The sequence below is a fragment of the Chiloscyllium plagiosum genome, unplaced genomic scaffold, assembly GCF_037043375.1.
Source record: "Chiloscyllium plagiosum isolate Xiang-an unplaced genomic scaffold, Cpla_swu_hap1 HiC_scaffold_10, whole genome shotgun sequence".
Lineage (NCBI taxonomy): Eukaryota > Metazoa > Chordata > Chondrichthyes > Orectolobiformes > Hemiscylliidae > Chiloscyllium > Chiloscyllium plagiosum.
In genome coordinates, this window is record NW_028270148.1 from 28567431 (window position 1) to 28592162 (window position 24732).

Genomic DNA, 24732 nt, shown 5'->3' on the forward strand with positions numbered 1-24732 from the left:
CAGGTTGCTAACTCTCCATTGCTGGCAGTGCGATGGGAGCAATACCTGCTGCCAGTAGAGTTGCAGAGACTTCACCAGTGATCATGGCTGGGTCCTTTGGATTCAGGTATTAAGGGCAGAGTGGGAGTAGTAAGAATATGTCCATGTGTGGGGCAGGATCAGATGCAAGGGGACAAAAGGGGAGATGGCTTTTCGAAACCTTTTTTGAAAAACAAATTCATGGAATGGGAGTGTAGTCAACATTGCCTTTCCCTGCTTGACCAAAGGGTAGCTGAGTCAGTCACATTGCTGTGGGCCTGAAGTCTCATGTAGCTGGATCAAGTAACGATAACAGATTTCCTTCTCTCACGGACCTTAAATCACTTTGGCTTTCATAACAATTGACAGTGGTTGTACATTCACCGGTAAGTCAGGTTTGTATTCCAAATGTTTGAATGCAGGAGTCACTGTCTGCCAATGGTGGGACCTGGACTCATGACTGAGGAACCTCAGCTTAAGCTGCTGCATTACTAGTCCAGTGATATTACCACCATGCAACCGCTTCCTCCTCCCTGGTATCATATCCTTCAAATTACCTGAGTGGTATTTTGACGTCCGACATACTGATAAGCTGTTGGTAAGCTCAGTTTGTTGGGTGACTTTGGGAGTAACTCCGTGACTCCCATTTAAATGCTGAGCCATCACTAAGTTCCAGTGGATGCTGATAATGAATTAACCAATTCTCATTCTGTCAAGAGTGGGTGAGTTTCCCACATGGACCGTTTCATGATGTGACCTTTCCCACAATTCATTGGGTCTAGCTGCCATGTTCCCCACCGCGATAGGCTGCAGTAAATTCTGCTGATGGAAGTTGTCAGCCAGTGGAAGAGGATAAATATTTTAAAATCTATACTTAGGGATGAGTCAGTGGAGATTTGAAGACTGAAGAGATAGGTAAATTAAGCATATGGTCTATTGTAACGAGCCAAATGTTTCTTTGGTTTGTGCTGGTATGAGTTTGGGAGCAGATAAAGCTTAAGGTTACTAATGTGTGGAGAAGTGTTTTTCAGCAGGATGAAGTAAAGGCAGATTGTGTGCTCATGGATATACATGGTCTTGGTATTGGATAATGTGTTGTCTGTAGTTGAGTTTGGAGTCGGATGAGACATAAAGATAGCGCACAACTTGGTTCAGAATAGCACCAGTAGCATTAATGTTACAAGTTGTGGCTGATCCAAGGCAACTGACCAATCATAAGTTGGGAGGAGGCATGTGTGTCTTTTGAAAGCAGGCATGAACCTTTTTTAGCTTCTTGGTTGCTTTTTGTATAGTGAATATCCAGGAAGTCCATTTTAATCAAGATCTGCTGCCCAATTGCATTTTGGAATTGCCCTAAGGTATAGAAGCAGAAGTAGGCTATTCAGTCCATTGGCTCTGTTGCATCATTCAGTGAGATCCTGGTTGATTGCCTTGTGTGGCCTGGTATCACCTTGTGCAACAATGTAACCCAAAAAGCAAAGCAGTGCATGCTCTTTGTCTTATTTTTTAAAGGGCTTGCATGTTCATGCAATATTTCAGTTGATGGGCCTTGAATATTTGGGGTATCTCACTGGGGTAGTACATAGGTGAATGAGCCCTGCTGTGTCTAGAGTTGTCACAAAAGTTAAATATTTGATCAAATCATGCAGAGTTATGTCATTTTTGACCCAGGTTGACAGTACTGACGAGGTTTCTGTTCTTAACAAGAATGATTGACGATTATAAATAAACATATTCTAGTTGAAGGTGAACAATTGTAAACTGTCGACATGTAACTACTTGAGTAAGTAGCTGTGTAAACAGCACTTAGAATGATTGTCAGTAGCCAGCTTTTGAAACCCTTTCACGACCCTCAGTATTTTTTTCCCATTTCAGTCCACAATCAAAAATACTGAATCATAAAACAATACTGGAGAAAATGAGCAGAAACCGGTATATTTTTTTCCTGTGACTGAACAATAGCACAAAGTTTTGATCTTGCCCTATAGAACAAAACAAACCAAAGGCTCTGCTATCTGAGCAGTAGTCAAACTCCTATTTTTTGTTTTTATTTCTATTTTAGCTGGGGAAAAACAAGCTGTGGTCTTTTTAATTTCTATCTTGGATCATGTTGTTTTTATTCAGTCTGAATAATCCAGAGTAAGATATTTTCCCCTTCTAGCTCAGGGAGTTGAAATCTTGCTGACTGTCGTAGCCTCTGCTGAACTTGAATTAAGTCTTAACTGGAATAAGCAGCAGCGCACGTTGAAACATGCAAACTAACATTTCCTTCCGAACATGCCAGTTCAGACAATCCATCTGACTTTTAATTCATTTTTTTCTGAATTCTGCTGTCCTGTACATTTCATGCAATGACAGACGAGTGTTATTCGATTTGTCACATTTTTTGTAACCGTGTTCTTTCATTGGATGTGCTCATTGTTGACGAGGCATTCTTTATTGCATATCTTTAATTACCTTTGCATGAAGTGGCTTGCCACACCATTTCAGAGGGTAGTTAAGAGTCGACCATGTTGCTGTGGATTTGGATTTGCACATAAGCTAAGACCATGTAAGAATGGAAGATTTCCAGCATCCGAGGTGTTTTATAACTTTGTCACTAGCATTTAGATTGTCTTCTCTATTCTAGATTTTTGTTTTTTGTTGATTTGAATTCAAATTTCACCAGCTGTTCTGGTGGGATTCAAACTTTGGTCTCCCAGACTGTAAACCCGAACCCCTCTCTGTATTATTAATCGAGTGATGTGGCTCCTATTCCACCCCAGGATGAGACCAAGGACCCTCTGCTGAGTCAAACCCTGCAACTTGACATTTTGTAATTTGTTCCTTTTTCTAATTTCCCGAGATCTGTAGAGCACATCAGAATGAATGTTTTGACAACACTGTCAGGTTGAGAAAGGTTGCAATTACAAGTTGCTGCCTTGCGTTTCCATTTGGATGAAGCGTTTTGCCAGGGCAATTTGCCTTAAATCACAAAAATAATGTGAATATAGCCAGAGAATATGATTAAAGCAGTAAAGGTTATTATGTTTGTGCTTGAAACTGGTATATGCTTCAGAATGAATCAATTGGCTCCAAATGAATGGTCACATTTTGTTGGTGAATATTTAAAAATATAATGAAATGGCCTATTATACATAGTTCAGAAGAGTTTGTTTTATTTTAAAATATGACTGCTCGGGTGTTTAATGTGATAAAGATTGAAGAGTTGAGATTTGTAATAAACTCATTTTCAATAGCATTCCTCAAACAATGGTGACTGCTACTTGAAGCTGCTTTGAGCACTAGGTCTGCTGTCACAGTGTGACCCATTCACCTGTCATGTGCCAAACTGACTGTCCATCTGTAAAACCTCTGTGTCGGCCATTGTGTCATGTGATTCTCCCAAATCATGATTCTCTAACTGCTTCTACAACTGACATCAGTATGAGATAAGTTCAAAGTTTGTGAGAAGATTTGTAGCTCGGGTGCTCGTTGCTGTGGTTCTGTTCGCCGAGCTGGAAGTTTTTGTTGCAAACGTTTCGTCCCTTGTCTAGGTGACATCCTCAGTGCTTGGTAGCCTCCTGTGAAGCGCTTCTGTGGTGTTTCCTCCGGCATTTTTAGTGGCCTGTCCCTGCCGCTTCCGGTTGTCAGTTTCAGCTGTCCGCTGTAGTGGCCGGTATATTGGGTCCAGGTCGATGTGTTTGTTGATGGAGTTTGTGGATGAGTGCCATGCTTCTAGGAATTCCCTGGCTGTTGTTTGGCTTGCCCTATAATGGTAGTGTTGTCCCAGTCAAATTCATGTTGCTTGTCATCTGCGTGTGTGGCTACTAGGGATAGCTGGTCATGTCGTTTCGTGGCTAGTTGGTGTTCATGGATGCGGATCGTTAGCTGTTTTCCTGTTTGTCCTACATAGTGTTTTGGGCAGTCCTTGCATGGGATTTTGTACACTACATTAGTTTTGCTCATGCTGGGTATCTGGTCCTTCGTTCTGGTGAGTTGTTGTCTGAGGGTGGCTGTTAGTTTGTGTGCTATTATAAGTCCTAGTGGTCGCAGTAGTCTGGCTGTCAGTTCAGAGATGTTCTTGATGTATGGTAGTGTGGCTAGTCCTTTGGGTTGCGGCATGTCCTCGTTCCGTTGTCTTTCCCTTAGGCATCTGTTGATGAAATTGCGAGGATATCCGTTTTTGGCGAATACCCAGCATGAGCAAAACTAATGTAGTGTACAAAATCCCATGCAAGGACTGCACAAAACACTATGTAGGACAAACAGGAAAACAGCTAACGATCCACATCCATGAACACCAACTAGCCACGAAACGACATGACTAGCTATCCTTAGTAGCCACACGCAGATGACAAGCAACATGAATTTGACTGGGACAACACTACCATTATAGGGCAAGCCAAACAAAGAACAGCCAGGGAATTCCTAGAATCATGGCACTCATCCACAAACTCCATCAATAAACACATCGACCTGGACCCAATATACCGGCCACTACAGCGGACAGCTGAAACTGACAACCGGAAGCGGCAGGGACAGGCCACTATAAATGCCGGAGGAAACACCACAGAAGCGCTTCACAGGAGGCTCCCAAGCACTGAGGATGTCACCTCGACAGGGGACAAAACGTTTGCAACAAAAACTTCCAGCTCGGCGAACAGAACCACAGCAATGAGATAAGTCTCCAGTCTAGACTGAGTATGAGAAGTGACATTACAGACTAGACATTAGAAAGATTTATCTGTTAACCTAATGTATAGATGAGGAGTAGTTAATAGTAGGAGTTTGATTCTTGAATTGAAATAAGGTGCAAGCAGCCTTGGGGACTGGGGAATATCTCCAGCTGAGGACGTCTGTACATACAGATTAGAATTTCAGTGTGCAGGTAGCAATATTGGCTTAAAACAATATCCAACATCCAATGTGGCAAAGTTGACTCCTCATTTTCCGGGAGAAAGTGAGGACTGCAGATGCTGAAGGTCGGAGTCAAGAGTGTGGTGCTGGAAAAGCACAGCAGGTCAGGCAGGATCTGAGGAGCAGGAAAATCGACATTTCAGGCATTAGACCTTCATTGGGAATGACCCTTACCTCTCCCTCTTGAGATCTCTGTAGCGTTTCAGCTCTGATCAAATAGGTGAACACTTGTTTTTTGGATGTCATTATTTTTTAAAAGTTCTTTGTCGTCTTGCAATTTCAAGTACCTCTTCATTTGTCTTATCTTTATATCAAATCTTCAGCAGACCTCTTTGATCCCATGTTTCAAAGACCTCTTTAATACATACATTTCTTTATTATCCAGTTTTGAGATGTATAGGAAAGTGAATAGAATGTATCACTAGATTTTTTTTTTCCTTGTTACTTCTTAACACACACTTCGTATTCTCAAAATTACTTCTGCCTATTTTATTTCTCCTTCTGACTTCAGCATCACATCTGTCATCTGTTCTCATTTATCCTAAGTAGACACTTAAGTATGCACTTATCTCCTTGTCCAGGGTAACTTCACTCAACATTCTCTTTTTAATTTATGCATTCTGTCTACCATTCTATTTTTGATCATGCACAGTTCATATTCAAAATTGCTAGTTTTAAAACATTACATTGAAGGACAACTACTGATTCTGCAAGTCAACTTGTTCTTTGTTGAAATAGGTTTTGCCTCCAAATTTAAACCTGGAGGTGCATCTAATTCTCCGTACATGGGTTGAACAATTTTGGTGACTCTACATACTCCTTGTCATATTCTTCTTTTCACTTGAAACACATCTAATTCTTCATCAAATATAATGCTCACGACCTGATCCCATTATAGTCTCTGGATTAAATGTTACAATCATAATCATTACTGTCAATATCACAATTCAGATTGTCTATTAGATTTTGGTGATTAACACATTCAAATAAAGAATTGTGTGCAGATAAGCAAAAGAGAAATAGTTTCATGGGATGTGATGAAGTACTAGAGCTGGAAAGAAATCACAGAGTTGCTCAACAGAAGGTGGAATCTTTTGACAGATAAAAATTGCAGGAATAGCAAGAGATTTAAAACTAACCAAGATGGTGAAATATTGTTAGAAAGGAATGCTCTGGAGAAGGTGTGGAAGGGAATCCACAGGATATTGCCTGGGATGAAAAGTCTCTTATATCGGAGGAACTGGATAGGTTGTGTTTGTCTTCCTTCGAGAAGAGGCTGCAGTGTGGATCAGATTGAGATTGAGAGGCACAGACAGGGTAGGTAATGAGAATTCTTTCCTTTTGGCAGGCATGTCCAATATATGTTTAAGGTGAGGAGTAAGTGATTTAGAGAAAATTGGAAATGTTTTTGTTCTGGGTGGTAGACAGATGGAATGTGCTGCCTGAGAAGGTAGTGGAGACAGGTATATTTTAAGAAACATCTGGTTGAGTACTTAAAATGTCAGGGCATAGGCTATGGACCAAGTGCAGGTGAATGGAATTAGTATAGTTTGGTGTTTGCACAGCACAAGCATGTTGGACTCAAAGGTCTGTTTCTGTTCCATGTGATGTGATGTGATTCTGTGCAATTTTCTTATAGATTAGATTAGATATCCTAAAGTCGGGAAACAGGCCCTTTTGGCCCAAGTCCACACTGACCCTCTGAAGAACCACCCACGCCCAGACCATTCCCCCACCTTATATTTACCCCTGACTAATGCAACTAACACTATGGGCAATTTAGCATGGCCACATCTTTGGATTGTGGGAGGAAACCAGAACACCTGGAGGAAACCCATGCAGACACGGGGAGAATGTGCAAACTCCACACAAACAGTCACCCGAGGCAGGAATCAAACCTGGGTCCCTGGCACTGAGGCAGCAAACCGTGCCACCCCATGTATTCTCAATGATGTTAATTGAGGCAATCTTCAAGTTAGAGAGGCAAGTTATGGGTGAAACATTATGATGTCAGAGGAATGGATGGGTACTGGAAAAGCTTCAGACATAGTCTCCTCTTATTTTAACTATCTAGAAACTCTGGAGAAGCAGTATGAGAAGTGACAATAGATGCATGATCAAATTTATACAAAGGCTGCATTCCCAGAGACTTGAGCCATTCATTATTCCTTGTTGCCCAAGAAATCTAATGAAATTAATGCTATTATTTCCAAAACTATACAAGGTCAATGCTCTCTTTAACCTGATGTTTCTTTGTCATGATTTTCAAATTAGAAGCAGAAATTGGGATTTCGATATGAGGTGGGAACATAGAAGAAAAATTAATCTAAAGCAATTTTTTGATAACTATTCATTTGTATTTACATGGACTCTTTAAAATAAACTCACATTCCTGGAGTCATAGTCACACAGTATGGAAATAGACCCTTTGGTCCAATCAGTCTGTGCTGATCATAATCCCAAACTAAACTAGTTCCACTGCCTGCTCCTGGCCCATAGCCCTCCAAACCTTTCCTACTTCAAATCTATCCAAATGTCTTTTTAAACATTTTAAATGCACCAAGTTACCAATGTAACAAGGCAATTTTTTTTTTTAAAGCATTTTTTTTACTTTAGAATAAGTTGTAAAATGCTGCCTTATTTCATTGTTTCATGGTTGGCTTGGTGTTCACTGATAGACATGTATGTTTGAATGGGGACTGACGGAAGCAGAGACTTAAGATTTGTGGGTGTTTTCTGATCAGTGTATGTTCCCTGAGGGCCCAGCAGGGCTGAGTACTCCCCTGCTGTTTCTGCTATATTTCAACTATTTTGATATGCTTGGATGTATGAGATGTCATGAATAGGTTTGCAGATAATATACAAACTAGCTGAGTGGCTGATGATGGAAAAGAGATGTCTATGGACTAGTGGTGGGTGGAACAGTAGCAAATGGAGTTTGATCAAGTGAACCCTGAGATAACACGCAGGGTAAGCAAATAATTTGAGGATATTTCAGGATATTGAAGTTCAGAAAAATTTTAAACAGCATTGGCTAGTCAGACATTTTGGAATTCTGTTAGGGCACAAAGGGTGAGTTCTTTGTTGTGTTTGATTGCTATAAAACAGAATGCACTTGATGTGAGTTATGTAACCAGTTGAAAAGCTACCTTTCAATGAAAAGATATTTAAAACGTTTTGCTGGACTTTTCATTGAGAAAAGAACATTGCATTTTTATTAGAATACAAGCTGGTCCAGTGGTTAGCGTGGTTGCCCCAAAAGTTGTAAGTTGGAAAATGAATTTAAAAATATCCATTTATTTCTGGGCTAGTCATGGTGTGGTCTGTTACAAAAACCTATTTTATGACTAATGACGCCTGGTGTAGGGTGTGTGGTCTCACCTGCATGTGACCCCAGTCATACTCTAACTCTTCATACCCTAACTCATTGTTTATTGGATAATCACTGTGACCAGGCTATTATGCAGTGGCTTTTTAATAATGACCATAATACACTATTATCAATGTCACCCACGCTTCAAGAATAAACTTCAAGCCAAGTGCCTCACTGATGCAAAAATAAATTGGTTATCATGGAATAATGAAATTTTCTCTTGCAGCAAGGAAAGAAGCTCAAATAATAAAAGAAAAACTATTTCTATGATTTATTAAGGATAGTTAGCTAGTGCATCCATCTAACAAGAACAGACCAGATTATATCTATTGATGAATAACAAGTCTGAATTACATAACGATCTGACAGTAACCAAATGTTTGCAAATCATAGCATTAGTATGGTTGAAGTTTAAATTAATTCTGAGGGGAAGGAGAGTCACAAATTAAAGTTTTACGTTTAAGCAAAGCAGCCATTGAATGAATGGATGGTTAATGAATTGGTCACAATAAACTGGGTTGAATTGTTCCTGAGTTAATCTACAGGTAAATAATGGGAAATATGTAAAAAAATTAATTGGCACAATGTGAAAATGTTGCATATGCAAAAGAAAAACGTTCCAGCTGAATCGCAAGCAACAAACCAGGTAAGATCCAGTGTAAGCTTAAAACCTTTGTGCTGTAAAACTCTGACTCTCGATGGGAAGTTGAACCCAGGCCTCCTGGTTCAGAGGTATGGATACTAACACTGTACTTCAAGAGTAAATTTGTTTCATTAGCTTTAATGGTTAAAGAAAAGGGGAAAATAGCAGTAACGCATAAAAGTTTTTTTTGTAAAAACTAGAACCTACTGGATTTAACTGTAAAAATGCAGGAAAGAATTGTGACTTGAATAAGCAAGCTTAAATGAAAGGAAGAAAATCCATGCAAGTTTTGGCAGTCACTGTAACCTATCATCAGAGATATGTTGAAGCACTTGTAAGTAGGAGTTGATTTAAAATATTTAAGAAAAGCAAATTTTCATAATTATCATCCAAATAGTTTTTAGAAGCTAGGACATGAGCATAGTAAATAAAGAAGTGTCTATGAATATTGTCTATATGGACTTCCAGAAGATGTAAAATTAGTTCTATCCAAGATTAGAAAGCAAAATAAATGGACACAACTGAAGATAGCTTTGTGACCAGGGTTGATAATGGGTTGGGAACGAAGAGTTGAAGAATAGGAATAAATATTGTCCAATAATGTGATGGAATGTTTTCTAAAGAGAGATATTGGGTCCTCAAAATTCCCCCATGTTTATTGATATGCAGAAGAAATTGCATATTCATACTTGCAAATAACAACGAGGCAGCTGAGATCCTGTATGTGATGACAGGTGGTTGTAAATGGAAAAGATCAATTAAAGAACTGGATAAAACTGCCAGGTTGAGATGATGTGGGCAGATGAACAGTTCAAGAATCTAAAGATAAATTGAAAATATCGTTAATGGTGAGAGATGAGGCACTATGGAGAAGCTGAGGAATGTACACCCTCCTGAATAGATTTCAAAAAGCTAGTGTGGAGCAATGAAAGGTTCATCAAGTGCATCTGCACTTCTCAAGATCAAAGGCTTGGATGAAATGTCTGTCGTGTGGAACTTTAGTACTCTAGGTGAAGTCTGGCTTTGGAACCTGAACCTCTCAGGCGCCATTAACTTTGACTCTTCAGAATTGTATTAAGGGCTTGAGTGATAAGGTTACATGAACTTGGCTTGAGTCTTGATGGTTGAACGGTGACCTTGTCAAGCAGTTTGAAATTATAAAAGGACTTGATCGGGTAGGTACAAAGAAAATTTCATCAACTGAAGCAATCTAGTACAAAACAGCATTAAGTGATGCCTAGGCTACCTCTAAAAGCAATTGCAACACTGCGATCATGCAAATGACTGTTGTGGATACTAGGTTGTGTCCGGTCTTGATGACTTTTATGAATGGATTTCATGACTTAAGGTTGTCAAGGTATTGAAGTCAAAGGTAGATAAATAGTTTTTTGGGGTGCAGATCAGCCAGAGTCTATTTAAATTATAGAACACATTCAAGGGACTAATTTGACTATCTTTGCTTCAGTCTTGTTCTCTTTTTAGTGTGTTCAGCTTTGCTTTCTGAAATGTGCAAAATGCAAGTTGAATCTAATGCTGGTGATGCAACTTCCTTTTCAGAAAGATAATGAAGAAAAAACGCCAGAATTGAAGGAGGAGCAGGTTGCTGTTATCCAGAAACTTGAGCTCACAATTGAACAGCTGAGGACCAAAATAGCTGAACTGGAGAAGCATTCTGCTTTGTTAGACCAGGAGAGGACTCTAAAGGACCATGGATCTGCTAGTGAGGATGTAGTCTCAACAACTGCTTCTGACGTTTGTCCTCAAACAGATGTGCAGAATTTTCTTCTGCACAACTCTCAAACTTTCTACGTTGATGCTAAATCTGTACAGACTTCTCCTGCTGAAGAATATACAACTGATCAAGTGCCTTTATTTGATAGCCAGTCATCACAACCTCCAAGTCCAGACTGTAGGGTTTCTTTGTCTCAGGATCATTCTGTATCTGGAGCTCTCTCACCGCCAAGAGCTCCAACGTATCCACACAGTACTTTGTCACAACAGTTGGTGCCTCCTCCAAGTGAAACATCCCTTTCAGTGTCTACTCCACCGGTTCAAAACAGCGCAGTGTTTTCACAGCAGTTTATATCCAATCAAGGCTCTCTGTCTCTGTCTGACAGTGAAACTCTGCTATCGTCACCGTCTGATAGCTCGACTCTGCCTGCACTGATCAGTTGTGAGCTTCCACCTTCACCACCAGAACCTGAAACTCTTCCCACTCCCCCTTTGCCAGGGTCAGCTTTACCCACACCCCCTCCACTACCCTCTTTTCCTCTCCAAGGATCGGTGTTACCCCCTCCTCCACCCCCTCTGCCGGGGTCAGCCTTATATGCTCCCTCTCCTCCACCCCCTCTCCCAGGCTCGGAATTACCCTCTCCCCCACCACCTCCACCTCTGCCTGGATCGGCGTTACCCATTCCCCCGCCCCCTCCCCCTCCCCCTCTACCGGGGTCTGCGTTACCCATTCCCCTGCCCCCTCCCCCTCTACCGGGGTCTGCGTTACCCATTCCCCCGCCCCCTCCCCCTCTACCGGGGTCAGCGTTACCCATTCCCCCACCCCCTCCCCCTCTACTGGGGTCTGCGTTACCCATTCCCCCGCCCCCTCCCCCTCTACCGGGGTCTGCGTTACCCATTCCCCCGCCCCCTCTCCCTCTAGCGAGGTCTGCGTTACCCATCCCCCCGCCCCCTCCCCCTCTACCGGGGTCTGTGTTACCCGCACCCCCTCCCCCACCCCCTCTCCCGGGGTCAGTGCTGCCCACTCCCCCTCCCCCACCCCCACCCCCTCTCCCGGGGTCTGCGCTACCTATTCCCCCTCCCCCACCCCCTCTCCCGGGGTCATTGTTGCCCCCACCCCCACCGCCTCTGCCGGGGTGTGTGCTCCCACCTCCCCCTCTACCGGGCTCTACGCTCCCTCCCCCTCCTCCTCCCCTGCCTGGATCCACAGCCCCTCCTCCTCCTCCCCCTCCCCCAGCACCATCCTTCCCTCCGCCAGGCTGTGGTTTTCTCCCACCGCCTCTTCCGGCCGGAATTTTTGCACTGGGAATGACTAAAGATAAATTGCCAAGGAAAGTTCCAGTTGATCCAACTCGCCCAATGAAGCCTCTCTATTGGTCAAGAATTCAGCTGAGTAACAAAAGGTAATTAGATGATCATGAATTGACCACGCACGTTGCCTTTTGCTTTATGTTGTGGCTGAAAATACTAATCTTGCTGAGTGAATCTCCATGATATCCTGACTTCTTTAAAATATCATGCAGTGAGATGTCCTCCAGCAGCAGCAATTTTGTTCCAATTTAAGGGATTATATTTGACCATTATGGCCGTTGATCTTCTGAACATCCATAGATTATCCACTCTGGAATGGAAGCAGTAATGGAAGTGTTTCACAAGTGGTACCATGGTTTTAAATATAACTAGAACTGTGTTGAGCAAATACAGTTCTTCCACTGCAATCATAGAAAATTTTAGTATTATTTTATAGAAAGCTGTATTATACATGGTTTAATCTCAAACCTGTTCCCCTCTCATTAACACATTTAATCCCTCCTTAACCACCAAGTGCACTGACCGACACCACCATTAGGATCATGTCCTGTGATTTTCTTATGGCACCATCCTTATTAAGGATGCCTGAAGATGAGTCAGTGGACTACAGTTGTAAAGTATGATCAATTATTATTCTAGTCATGTGGACTCTTCCAGTTTTACACAGGATTTACTTCATTTGTAACGTTGGGTCTCATTACTTGTCTATGCTTCAGACTAGTGACTTATCCTATAATTTTGCCAATATCTTTTCTTAGGGGGCATGTATGCAGTCTCTTTTTTTAAAAAAAACTCCTCTTGCAGAGTTATGTTCCTTCACTTCTGCATAGATTTCTGTTGCTGATTTGCATTAGGAAGGCTTTGTGCTAAATTGTGGATATAAATGTGTCTGAAAAACACTGTTGTCTAACATCTTAATGTCACATTTAATGCCTGTTATTGTTTGTCCTTTTTCTGAAATTGATTTTTCAAATTTCTGCCGGAGTGTTCAAATTCCTAAATGGCCTGACTTCACCCCTCCATGCAGCTACCTCCAGCCACATGATTCTCCAAGGCTAATGAAACATAGAATGCTTACAGTGGGGAATGAGGCCATTCAGCCTGTTGTGTTCCTGTGGGAGCAGTATAGTTAGTTCAGTTCACCCGCCCTTTTCCATGTAGTGCTCTAAATACATGTTCTTCATGTAATTATCTAATTTTATTTTGAAAGCTACAATTGAATCTATCTCCACCGTACTCTTAGGTGGTGAATTCCAGTTAATAGCCACTTGCTGTGTCTGTATATTTATATATGTATCCTCCTATTGCCGTTGTTTCCCTTCACCAGTCGCCTTCAAACCGTTCTTGAACCTTCCATTACCGAGAACGGTTTATTTCCGTGTACTAGGTCTGAACCCCTCATGATCTTGAACATCTCTATTGAATCTACTTTCCTCCTTCTCAAAGGAGAACAACTTTAGTTGCTCCAATCTATCCTTGAGACATGCTTGGAAGCTTTGTCTTTACCCTCTTTCAAGCCTTCATATTCTTCCTGAGTTGCAATGCCCAAAATTTGCAGTAATGCAATGCAGTCTAATTGAGGTTGATAGATTACATTCAAAGGTTCACCGTTGCTTGCTTTGGTTTGTCTGCTTATAACAACCAAGATTCTGTATGAGTTTTTTGATTTACTTGTCCTGTCTTAATATCTTCATTGAAGTGTGTACATGTACTCCCCACCACTGGCCTATGACCCTTTTTCCCTCTCTAATTTACAATTGTATCCTTTATATTCCACCTCCTCCCTTCTTCCTACCAACGTTTAGAACAATACAGTGCAGAACAGGTCCTTTTGGCACTCGATGTTACACCAACCTGTGAACTAATCTAAGCCCATCCCCCTACCCCATCATCCTTATGCTTATCCAAGGACTGTTTTAAATGCCCCTAATGTGGCTGAGTTAACTACATTAGCAGGCAGGGCATTCCACGCCCTTACCATTGTCTGCGTAAAGAACCTGCCTCTGACATCTATCTTAAATCTATCATCACTCAATTTACAGCTATGCTCCCTTGTATAAGCTGTTGTCATCTTCTGAGGAAAAAGACTCTCACTATCCACCCTAACTAATCCTCTGATCATCTTGTATGTCTCTATTAAATCCCCTCTTAGCCGCCTTCTCTCCAATGAGAACAGATCGACGTTCCTCAGCCTTTCCTCATAAGACCTTTCCTCCAGACTAGGCAACATCCTGGTAAATCTCCTTTGGACCTTTTCCAATGCTTCCACATCCTTCCCAAAATATGGCAACCAGAACTGCACACAATATTCCAAGTGAGGCCGACTAACTTTTTGTACAGTTTCAGCATGACATCACAGCTCTGGAACTCAATCCCTCTCCCAATGAAACCTAACACACCGTATGCTGCCTTAACAGCCCTATCAACCTGGGTGGCAACCTGGGTGAACGCCAAGATCTCTCTGCACATCTACACTACCAAGAATCTTTCCTTTGGCCCATTATTCTGCCTCCTTCTTATTCATCCCAAAGTGAATCTCCTCACATTTCTCTGCATTGAACTCCATTTGCCACCTTTCAGCCCAATTCTGTAGTTTATCTAAGTCCCCCTGCAACCTGTAACATTCTTCCACACTGTCCACTACTCCACCGACTTTAGTGTCATCTGCAAACTTACAAACCCATCCACCAATGCCTGCGACCAAGTCATTTATAAAAATGACAAACAGCAGTGGTTCCAAAACGAATCCTTGTAGCACACCACTAGTAACTGGACTCCAGGTTGAATATTTTCTATCAAACACCACTCGCTGCCTTCTTACAGAAAGCCAGTTTCTAATCCAAACTGCTAAATCACCCTCAATGCCATGCCTCTGCATTTTTCTCCAGTAGCCTACCATGTGGAACCTTATCAAAGACTTTTCTGAAGTCCATGTACACCACGTCAACTGCCCGACCCTCATCTACAAACTTTGTCACCTTATCAAAAAACTTAATAATGTTTGTGAGATGCGACCTACCCTTGACTAAACCATGTTGACACTCTCTCTGTTGCTTGCTAGATTATTATAAATCCTATCTCTTATAATCCTTTCCAAAACCTTTCCGTGCAAAAGACATAAGGATCAGTGGTCTATAATCACCTGGATATAACCTCTACTGCCCATCTTGAACAAGGGCACAACATTTGCAATCCTCCAGTCCTCTGGAACTAAACCTGTAGACACTGACGACTCAAAGATAAAGGCCAAAGGCTCTGCCATCTCCTCCCTAGCTTCCCAGAGAATCCTTCGGATAAATCCCATCTGGCCCAGCGAATTTGTCTACTTTCACTTCTTCTAGAATTGATAACACCTCCTCCTGACTAACCTCAATCCTTTCTAGTCGAATAGCCTGTATCTCAGTCTTCTCTACAATATTCTCCTTTTCCTGAGTGAAAACAAGTGAGAAATATTCATTTAGCACCTCTCCGATCTCTGCAGGGTCCACACACAACTTCCGCTTCTGTCTTTAACTGGCCCTATTCCTACCCTAGACATCCTTTTATTCCTCACATACCGATAGAAAGCTTTCGAGTTCTCCCTTATTCTACTTACTAAAGACTGCTCATGTCCCCTCCTTGCTCCTCTTAACTGCCTCTGTAATTCCTTCCTAGCTAAGCTGTAACTCTCCAGCGTCTCATCTGAACCATCTCATCTCAATGTCCCATAAGCCTCCCTCTTCTGCTTAACAAGAGATACAATTTCTTGAGTAAACCATGGTTCCCTTACCTGATCACTTCCTCCCTGTCTGACAGGTATATACCTATCAAGGACACACAATGTCTATTCCTTAAACCAGCTCCACATTTCGATTTTCCCTATTCCCAGCATTTTGTTACCCCATTCTATGCCGCCTAAATCTTGCCTAATCGCATTATAATTGCCCTTCCCCCACCTATAATTCTTGGCCTATGGCATGTACCTATCCCTTTCCATCGCTAAACTAAACGTAACTGAGATACGGTCACTCCCTCCAAAGTGCTCACCTACCACTAAATCAGACGCTTGGCCTGGTTCATTACCAAGCACCAGATCCACTGTGGCCTCCCCTCTTGTCGGCCCTTTGACATACTGTGTCAGGAAATCCTCCTGCACACTTTGGACAAAACCTGATCCATCCAACGTACTAGAGTTCTAGCATTTCCAGTCAATGTTGGGGAAGTTTAATTCCCTGATAATAACCACCCTGTTCCTTTCACTCCTACCCAGAATTATTTTGCCAATCCTCTCTTTCACCTCCCTGGAACTCTGCAGTGGCCTTGGTGGGGAAAAAAAAGCTCCCAACAGAATGACCTCCCCTCTTCTGTTTCTAACCTCAGTCCATTCCACCTCAGTAGACGATTTCTCGTCAAAATTTCTTTCAGCCAGTGTTATACTGTTATCCTCCATACAGCTTAATACTTCGTTTGGTGTCATCCACAAATTACAAAGCTGTTCCCTGTATAAATGTGTTCAAGTTATTAGTATAGGATGAGAAAAGCTGTGGATCTAATACATAATTCTGAGGGACTCCACTTATTTCCATTCTAAAAACCACCATTCTGCACTATTGATTCCCAATACTCTGCTAACTTTGTTTATGTTGTTGCTGTCCCTTTCATCAAGGCAAAACTCATCTGACAAGCGTATTTATCAAATGCCTCTTGAAATTCTATAGACAACACTTCAGTTATGTTATCAACACTCTGTTACCTCATCAAAAAGACTCCATTAAGTATCAGCTTATATCTCTTAAACACAAGCTGAAACTAGGTGTTTCAAGTGACCACAAAAACAATTCAGACCTGTAAAATAGTAGGCAATATTAGGCAAATCTGAAAAGCTTGCCAAAACATGTAGAATTACACAAGCAACCATAATAAATAATCCAGAAACCTGCCTGTAAATAGTTTGATATCCTTTTATCGTAATTCTGGTTTGTGCGTATATGGGTGTCCTTTCTATAGTTTAGATTTTTAAAAATGTTATTCATTTGTAGGACTTGGGCATCGCTGGCTGGCCACATTGATAACCCATCCCTATTTGCCCTTGAGAAGGTGGTGATGAGCTGCCGCCTTGAATCGCTGCAGTCCACTTGCTGTGGGTTGACCCACTATAGCAGTAGGGACAGAATTCCAGGATTTTGACCCAACAACTGAAGGAACGGTGGTATATTTCCAAGTCAGGGTGGTGAGTGGCTTGGAGGAGAATTTGCAGGTGGTGGTATTCCTAAGTACCTGCTGCTCTTTCCTTCGAGATGGAATTGGTCATGGATTTGGAAGGTGCTGTCTAAGGATCTCTGAATTTCGGCAGTGGATTTCTTGTAGATAGTACACACTGCTGCTATTGAGCGGCAGTGGTGGAGGGATTGAATGTTTGTAGATGTGGTGACAGTTCTGCGGGATACTTTGTCCTGGATAGCGTCAAACTTCTTTGGTGTTGTTGGAGCAATACCCATCCAGGCAAGTGGGGAGTATTCCATCACACTCCTGACTTGTGCCTTGAGTTACTCAATGCAGTATTCCTAGCCTCTGAACTGCTCTTGTAGCCACTGTGCTTACGTGATGTGTCCAGTAGAGTGTTTGGTGAATGGGGGTCCCAAGGTTGTTGACAGTGCGGGATTCGGTGATGGTAATACTGTTGAATGTCAAGGGGCGTCGGGTAGAGTGTCCCTTATTGGTGATGGTCATTGGCATTTGTGTGCCACTTGTCGACCCAAGCCAGGATATTGTCCAGATCTTGTTGCATTTGAGCACGGACTGCTTCAGTAGGTCTGTATTGATCATGATGATATTGAGTAAGATGCTTTGTTTAACTCACTGGACGCTAGCATTACCATTTTAATGTTGCACTTTGATACCTGTGGTCCTCTAATTCTGGCTGCTTGTGCAATTCCAATTTTACTCGTTGCAATATAAGTGAGGTACCCTTTGCCTGCCAAAGACATTAAATGCTGAATGATCCACCGTTTAAAGCTTTCCAACTCCTATCCTTTTCATAGAACATAGAAGAATACAGCGCAGTACAGGCCCTTTGGCCCTCGATGTTGCGCCGATCCAAGCCCACCTAACCTATACTAACCCACTATCCTCCATATACCTATCCAATGCCCGCTTAAATGCCCATAAAGAGGGAGAGTCCACCACTGCTACTGGCAGGGCATTCCATGAACTTACGACTCGCTGAGTGAAGAACCTACCCCTAACTTCAGTCCTATATCTACCCCCCCTTAATTTAAAGCTATGCCCCCTTGTAATACCCGACTCCATACGCGGGAAAAGGTTCACACTGTCAACCCTATCTAACCCCCTAATCATCTTGTACACCTCAATCAAGTCGCCCCTAAACCTTCTTTTCTCTAATGAAAACAGCCCCAAGTGTCTCAGTCTTTCCTCATACGATCTTCCTTCCATACCAGGCAACATCCTGGTAAACCTCCTCTGCACCCGTTCCAGTGCCTCCACATCCTTCCTATAGTATGGCGACCAAAACTGCACACAATATTCCAGATGTGGCCGCACCAGAGTCTTATACAACTGCATCATGACCTCAGGACTCCGGAACTCAATTCCTCTACCAATAAAAGCCAATACGCCATATGCCTTCCTCACCGCACTATTTACCTGGGTGGCAACTTTCAGAGATCTGTGTACATGGACACCAAGATCCCTCTGCTCATCCACACTACCAAGTATCTGACCATTAGCCCAGTACCCCATCTTTTTGTTATTCTTCCCAAAGTGAATCACCTCACACTTAGCTACATTGAATTCCATTTGCCACCTTTCTGCCCAGCTCTGCAGCTTATCTATATCCTGCTGTAACCTGCCACATCCTTCCTCACTGTCAACAACTCCTCCGACTTTCGTATCATCCGCAAACTTGCTCACCCAACCTTCTAACCCCTCTTCCAGGTCATTTATAAAAATGACAAACAGCAATGGTCCCAAAACAGATCCTTGCGGAACACCGCTAGTGACGGCACTCCATGAAGAAACTTTGCCATCAACTACTACCCTCTGTCTTCTTCCATCCAGCCAATTCCTAATCCAAACCTCCAACTCACCCTCAATGCCATATCTCCGTATTTTCTGCAGTAGCCTACCATGGGGAACCTTATCAAATGCCTTACTAAAATCCATATATACCACATCTACCGCTTTCCCCTCATCAACCTCCTTCGTCACCTTTTCAAAGAATTCAATAAGGTTTGTGAGGCACGACCTGCCCTTCACAAAACCATGCTGACTATCCTTGATCACATTATTCCTATCCAGATGTGCATAAATCCTATCCCTTACAATTCTCTCTAAGACTTTGCCCACAACAGAAGTGAGACTCACCGGCCTATAGTTTTCGTTTCATCTTATCTTTTCTCTGTCCTTTTTGCTCTCTTTTGTTTTCTTTCTGGTTAGCTGTCCTTTGTATTTCTTTTTTGATTTTCTTTCTCTTTTCTCTCTCTTTCCTCTCCACCCCCCCCCCCCCCCCCAATACACCTTCAGATCTACTTGGATCCTAATTTCAGTCACCTATCTGAATAACTCAGTGCTAAATTTTGTGTAATCTTGTAAAACGCTTTGGGGCATTTTCATTACCTTTTTAAAGGTGCCAGACGAACACAAATTGCTTTTTGGTCCTAATAGGTGAATGTTTTTAAAATAGTGCACGTCCGATTTAGCATCCAAGAAAAAGATTTGAGTGAGTGAATCATTCACTGATATCGTTCACTGAATCATTCGCTGATATCATTTTGATTATATCATCCAAGAATTTATTTTAATTCAAATATTCATGACAAGAACCTTTTTTCATTTAAATAGTTGTGACTGGCATTTCAAAATGTTTGTAAGTGGCGAAGGCTCAAGATGTGGAAGGGAATGTAAATGGTTTAACAATGTGATGTGGACAGATTTTGAATTGTATGTGTTTAGTCATTTAGCCACTCATTAACACAGCAATCTATGATTTGAAAGTGGTTTAGCAATAGTAGTTTTGGAAGGAAGGCATATAGAACAGGAACAGAACAGGTCAACTTCCACACAATTGTTACTGTGTCGGAGGAAACCCATTCAGCCAATTGTGCCTACACTGGCTCTTCAAATGGGCATCATTACCTAATGCAAATCTCCAGCTGGTCCCCTGCCCGCCCATTTCTTTACACACTATAACCAGCCAATCACCACCTGAATGCCTCGATTGAGCCTGCTTCCACCAGATTTCCAGGCAGTGTATTCCATCCCCTCACTATCTGCTGTGTAATAGTGTTTTTTATTCCCCTTCATGTTATCTTTGCTTCATTTACACATCTGTCAGTACACTTTTAACAAACTAGAGCAGCTTTTCCATATCTCCTCTCTCCAACCAGCTCATGATTTTGAAAACCTTTATCAGATCATTTCTTGGCTGTCTACTGTCCAAGAAGAGACCGCATTTCTTCAATGTAACCTCATAACCGAAAATTTCTTGTCCCTGAAACCCCTCTTTTTTTCCTCTTTTATTAATTCAAGCGATAAGGGGGTTGCTGGCTAAGCAGCATTTATTGTCCGTTCCTAATTGCCCAGAGGGCAGTTAGAAGTCAACCTGATTTGCTGTGTGTCTGGAGTCATATATACACCAGATGGTCGCTTCCTTCCCTAAAGGACATTAACAAACCAAATGGGTTTTTTCTGACAATCAACAATAGAAACATGATCATCATTAGACTCTTAATTCCAAATTTTCATTTTATTGAATTCAAATTCCACTATCTGCTGTGGCGGGATTCACACCCAGGTCCCCAGATCATGAGCTGAGTCCTTGGATTAACAGTCCAGTGATAATACCACTAGGCCATCACCTCCCCGAATAAGATGACTTTCAGATAGTGGTGAACTACCTTTTGGAAAAGGATATGATGATTATGGAGAAATTTGATATTCTGCAAAAAAGTTAGTTTTTAGGGCCACCAAAAATATTTTTCAACAGATATGAAGTTGGTAAGTCTCCAAAAATCCAGTTATGCCCAGTTCAGTGTAGTATAACTGTTCAAGTGATTTTATAGCAAGAATAACTGTGCAAGACTTGAAATTCCTGTTAGTTCTATAATTTGATGTTGGCTCAGGCACCCTCTGGAGTAAGGTAGAAACATTGGTGGCATCTTCTGGATTTTCCTCCTACCTTGTTTTCGCGTGGAACCACGAAAATGCTGTCGGTTATACTACAGCATTCTCTGAAAGTTTTGTTCCCAATATCACCACAAAATACTTCCTCAACATTTATCCTGTCAGTAACCATGATCCATCTCACAAGTGTACAGCTCAAACATTAAATAGGGTAATTGATCCCAAATGGAGAGCGTAGACCGTGGAAATGGATTCTGAGGACTGTGCAATATTATCACGTCTGTAAAAGCACAGGCACGTCAGGTCAGGTTTTGATCCAGATCGGTTTTGTTTATGTGCAGTACTGGAAGGCAGTCTTGTTGTTTGCATTAAATTGGCTTCTGCTCTCTGAATTTTGTCGGGGATTATGGCTTTCAAGGGTCATTAACGTAGTCTATTTGCAAAGAGGTTTGTGCCCTTGTTGATCTTGCATCATTAGTTCAGCACTGTCTCTTGGTGTTTTGGAAATATAACAAAGGCAAAGAGGGAAATTAAATCATGTTGCCGCATATGAGCACTGATGTGGTATGAATTAGTTTCAGTAATCATTTGTCGCAGTTTGAGCAGCAGGCAGTGGCAAACCAGACCATGCTTGAAAACTGATGCATAGGATGACAGACAGACAGACAGACAGCCTTTCCCTGCTCAAATTTGTGCCTACACGTGTGATAATGCAGTGCTACTGTTCAGTATCTGAAACCTTAGTGTTGCGTGCTTGCGTTGACAGATTCATCTGCCACGTTGCTGATGTAAAGTAGCAAAAAGGATGGCTTACAAAAAGGAAAGGGGAAATATTCAGCAGCAACAAAAATAGAAATTACTGGAAAAATTCACATCTGGCAGCTTCTGTGGAGAGAAAGCAGAGTTAACATTTCGTGTCCAGTGACTCTTCAAAACCCCCTGCTTTAGATATATTGAACAATCCTGGCAGCATTTTGAGAGAGGAACAGTTAAAATTTCAGGTTAAGGTCTTTTCATCAGAATGGTGGGAAAAGAAGTAACAACTTTTATGTTAAGTAGGGAGGATGAAGAAAAAATGTCAGTGAAGGATGGGGTGGAATACAGGAGATTCCTAAATGATTTTACGGGGCAGAAACAAAGGGAGAAGTGATGGGACAAAAATAAACCAACGTGAGATAGGTGCAGAGGAGTTGTGAATGGCAGAATACTGAACAGCTGCTGTATGAAAGCATATGAGAAAAGCAAGATGAAGATAAAAAATTACAAAGGAAAAGAAGCAAGGTCGGACAAGGAAAGATGAGTGATTGAGACTATGATCTGAAATTGTTAAAGTTGATGTTAAATCTGGAAAATTACCATATGACTGAGGTTCCACTTCATGGAATGGTTGGATTCGATTGGTTTACATAATTTATCCTTGTAGTACACATTTTGCCTTTTTATAAATTTATTTAATTTACAAAATTGTCCCCTTCATTTGCTATCTTCCATGTGTCGATCCAAGAGTTACTTAAATGTTCCTAATGTATCTGACTCTACTATGACTGCTGACGGTGCATTCCGTGCACCCACTACTCTATGTAAAGAACCTACTTCTGACATCTTCCCTAAACCTTTCTCCATCACCTTTAAAATTAATCCCCTTCGTGATTGCCATTTCTGACCTGGGAAGAAATCTCTGGCTATCCACTCTATCTACCCCTCTCATTATTTTGTCAACCTCTATCAAGTCACCGCTCGTCCTTCATTGGTCCAATGAGAAATGCCGTATTTCCCTCAACCTTTCTTCCTAAGACCTGCCCTCCAGTCCGGGCAGCATCCTGGAAAATCTCCTCTGCACCCTGTCTAAAGCTTCCACATCTTTCCTATAATGAGGCAGTCAAAACTGAACTCGATATTCCAAGTGTGGTCTAATCAAGGCTTTATAGAGCTGCAGCATAACCTCGTGGCTCTTGAACTCAACACCTACAAATGAAAGCCAATACAGCATATGCCTTCTTGACAACCCTATCAAGTTGGGTAGGAACTTTTGAGGGATATCTGGACAAGGATTCCAAGATTCCTCTGTTCCTCAACATTGCCAAGAATCCTGCCTTTAACCCTGTGTTCTACATTCAAATTTGACCTTCGAAAGTGAATTGCTTCATACTTTTCCAGATTGAACTTCATCTGCCACTTCTCAGCCCAGTTCTGCATCCTGTCAATGTCCTTTTGCACCTACAGCAGCCCTCCACACTAACCATCACACTACCAACTTTCATGTCATCAGCAAACTTAGTAACCCACCCTTCTACTTCCTCATCCAATTCATTTATAAAAATCACAAAGAGCAGAGGTCCCAGAACAGATCCCTGTGGAACACTGCTGGTAACCGAGCTCCAGGCTGAATACTTGCCATCTGCCATGATCAAATTCTGTATCCACTCAACTAGATTTCCTTGTATCTCATGTCTCCTTACTTTCTGAATGAGCCTACCGTTGGGCAACCTTATCAAATGCCTTGCTAACACCCACGTACACCACTCCACTGTTCTACCTTCATCAGTGTGTTTTCTCACATGCTCAAAGAATTCAATAAGGTTTGTGAGGCATGACCTGCCCCTCTCAAAGGCATGCTGACTATCTCTAATCAAACTATGGTTTTACAAGTAATCATAAATCCTGTCTGTCAGAATCCTCTCCAGTACTTTACCCACCACAGATATGAGACTGACTGGTTTATAATTCCCAAGATTATCCTTACTCCATTTCTTGAAACAAGGGAATAACCTTTGTCACCCTCCAATCATCTGGCACTACTCCAGTGGACAATGATGTAAAGATCATCGCCAAAGGTGCAGCAATCTCTTCCCTTGCTTCCTGGAGAAACCTTGGGTATATCCCATCTGGCCCAGGTGATTTATCTATAATTTATGATTTTCAAAATTTTCAGCATATCCTCCTTCGTAATTTCAATTTGTTCAAATATATCAGTCTGTTTCACGCTGTCCTCAGAAATGTCAAGTTCCCTCTCAATAGTGAATACCAAAGCAAAGTATTCATTAAGGACCTCCTCTATCTCCTCCGACTTCAGGCACAAGTTCTGTCCACACTCTGACTATCCTCTTGTTCCTCACATAAGTGTAGAAGGCCTTTGGGTTTTTTAATCCTACCAGCTAAAGCTTTTTCATGCCCCTTTCTAGCTCTCCTAAGTCCATTCTTCAGTACCTTCCTGGCCACCTTGTAACCCTCTAAAGCCCCTTGTGATCCTTGCTTTTTCAGCTTCCTTCTTCCTCTTGACTAGATATTCCACATCCCTTGTCACTCAAGGTTCTTTCACACTACTATCCCTTCCTTGCCTTGGTGGGTCAAAACTGTCCAGCACCATCAGCATGTGCTCCTTAACAACCTCCACACTTGTGCATTTCCCTGAGAACATCTGTTCCCAATTTAGGTGCTTCAGTTCCTGCCTAATAGCATGGTAATTCCCTCTCCCCGAATTAAATATTTTCCAATACCATCTCTTCCTATCCCTTTCCATGAGTATAATAAGTTCAAGAAATGTTCTCCTGCCAAGAGATCTGACACCTGACCTGGTTCATTGCCAAGCACCAAATCCAATATGGCCACTCCTCCGGTCGGCCTATCTACATACTGC

The 24732-nt window shown here is 41.9% G+C and overlaps 1 protein-coding gene across 1 annotated transcript in view; it reads left to right on the forward strand.

Moving 5' to 3' along the window:
- Positions 1-24732, forward strand: part of fmn2b (formin 2b) — a 479925-nt gene that overhangs the window by 156166 nt on the left and 299027 nt on the right. Inside the window, exon 6 of the mRNA XM_087990994.1 lies at positions 10491-12067. Coding sequence (XP_087847120.1) covers positions 10491-12067 — 1577 coding nt within the window. The remainder of the gene's footprint in view (positions 1-10490; positions 12068-24732) is intronic.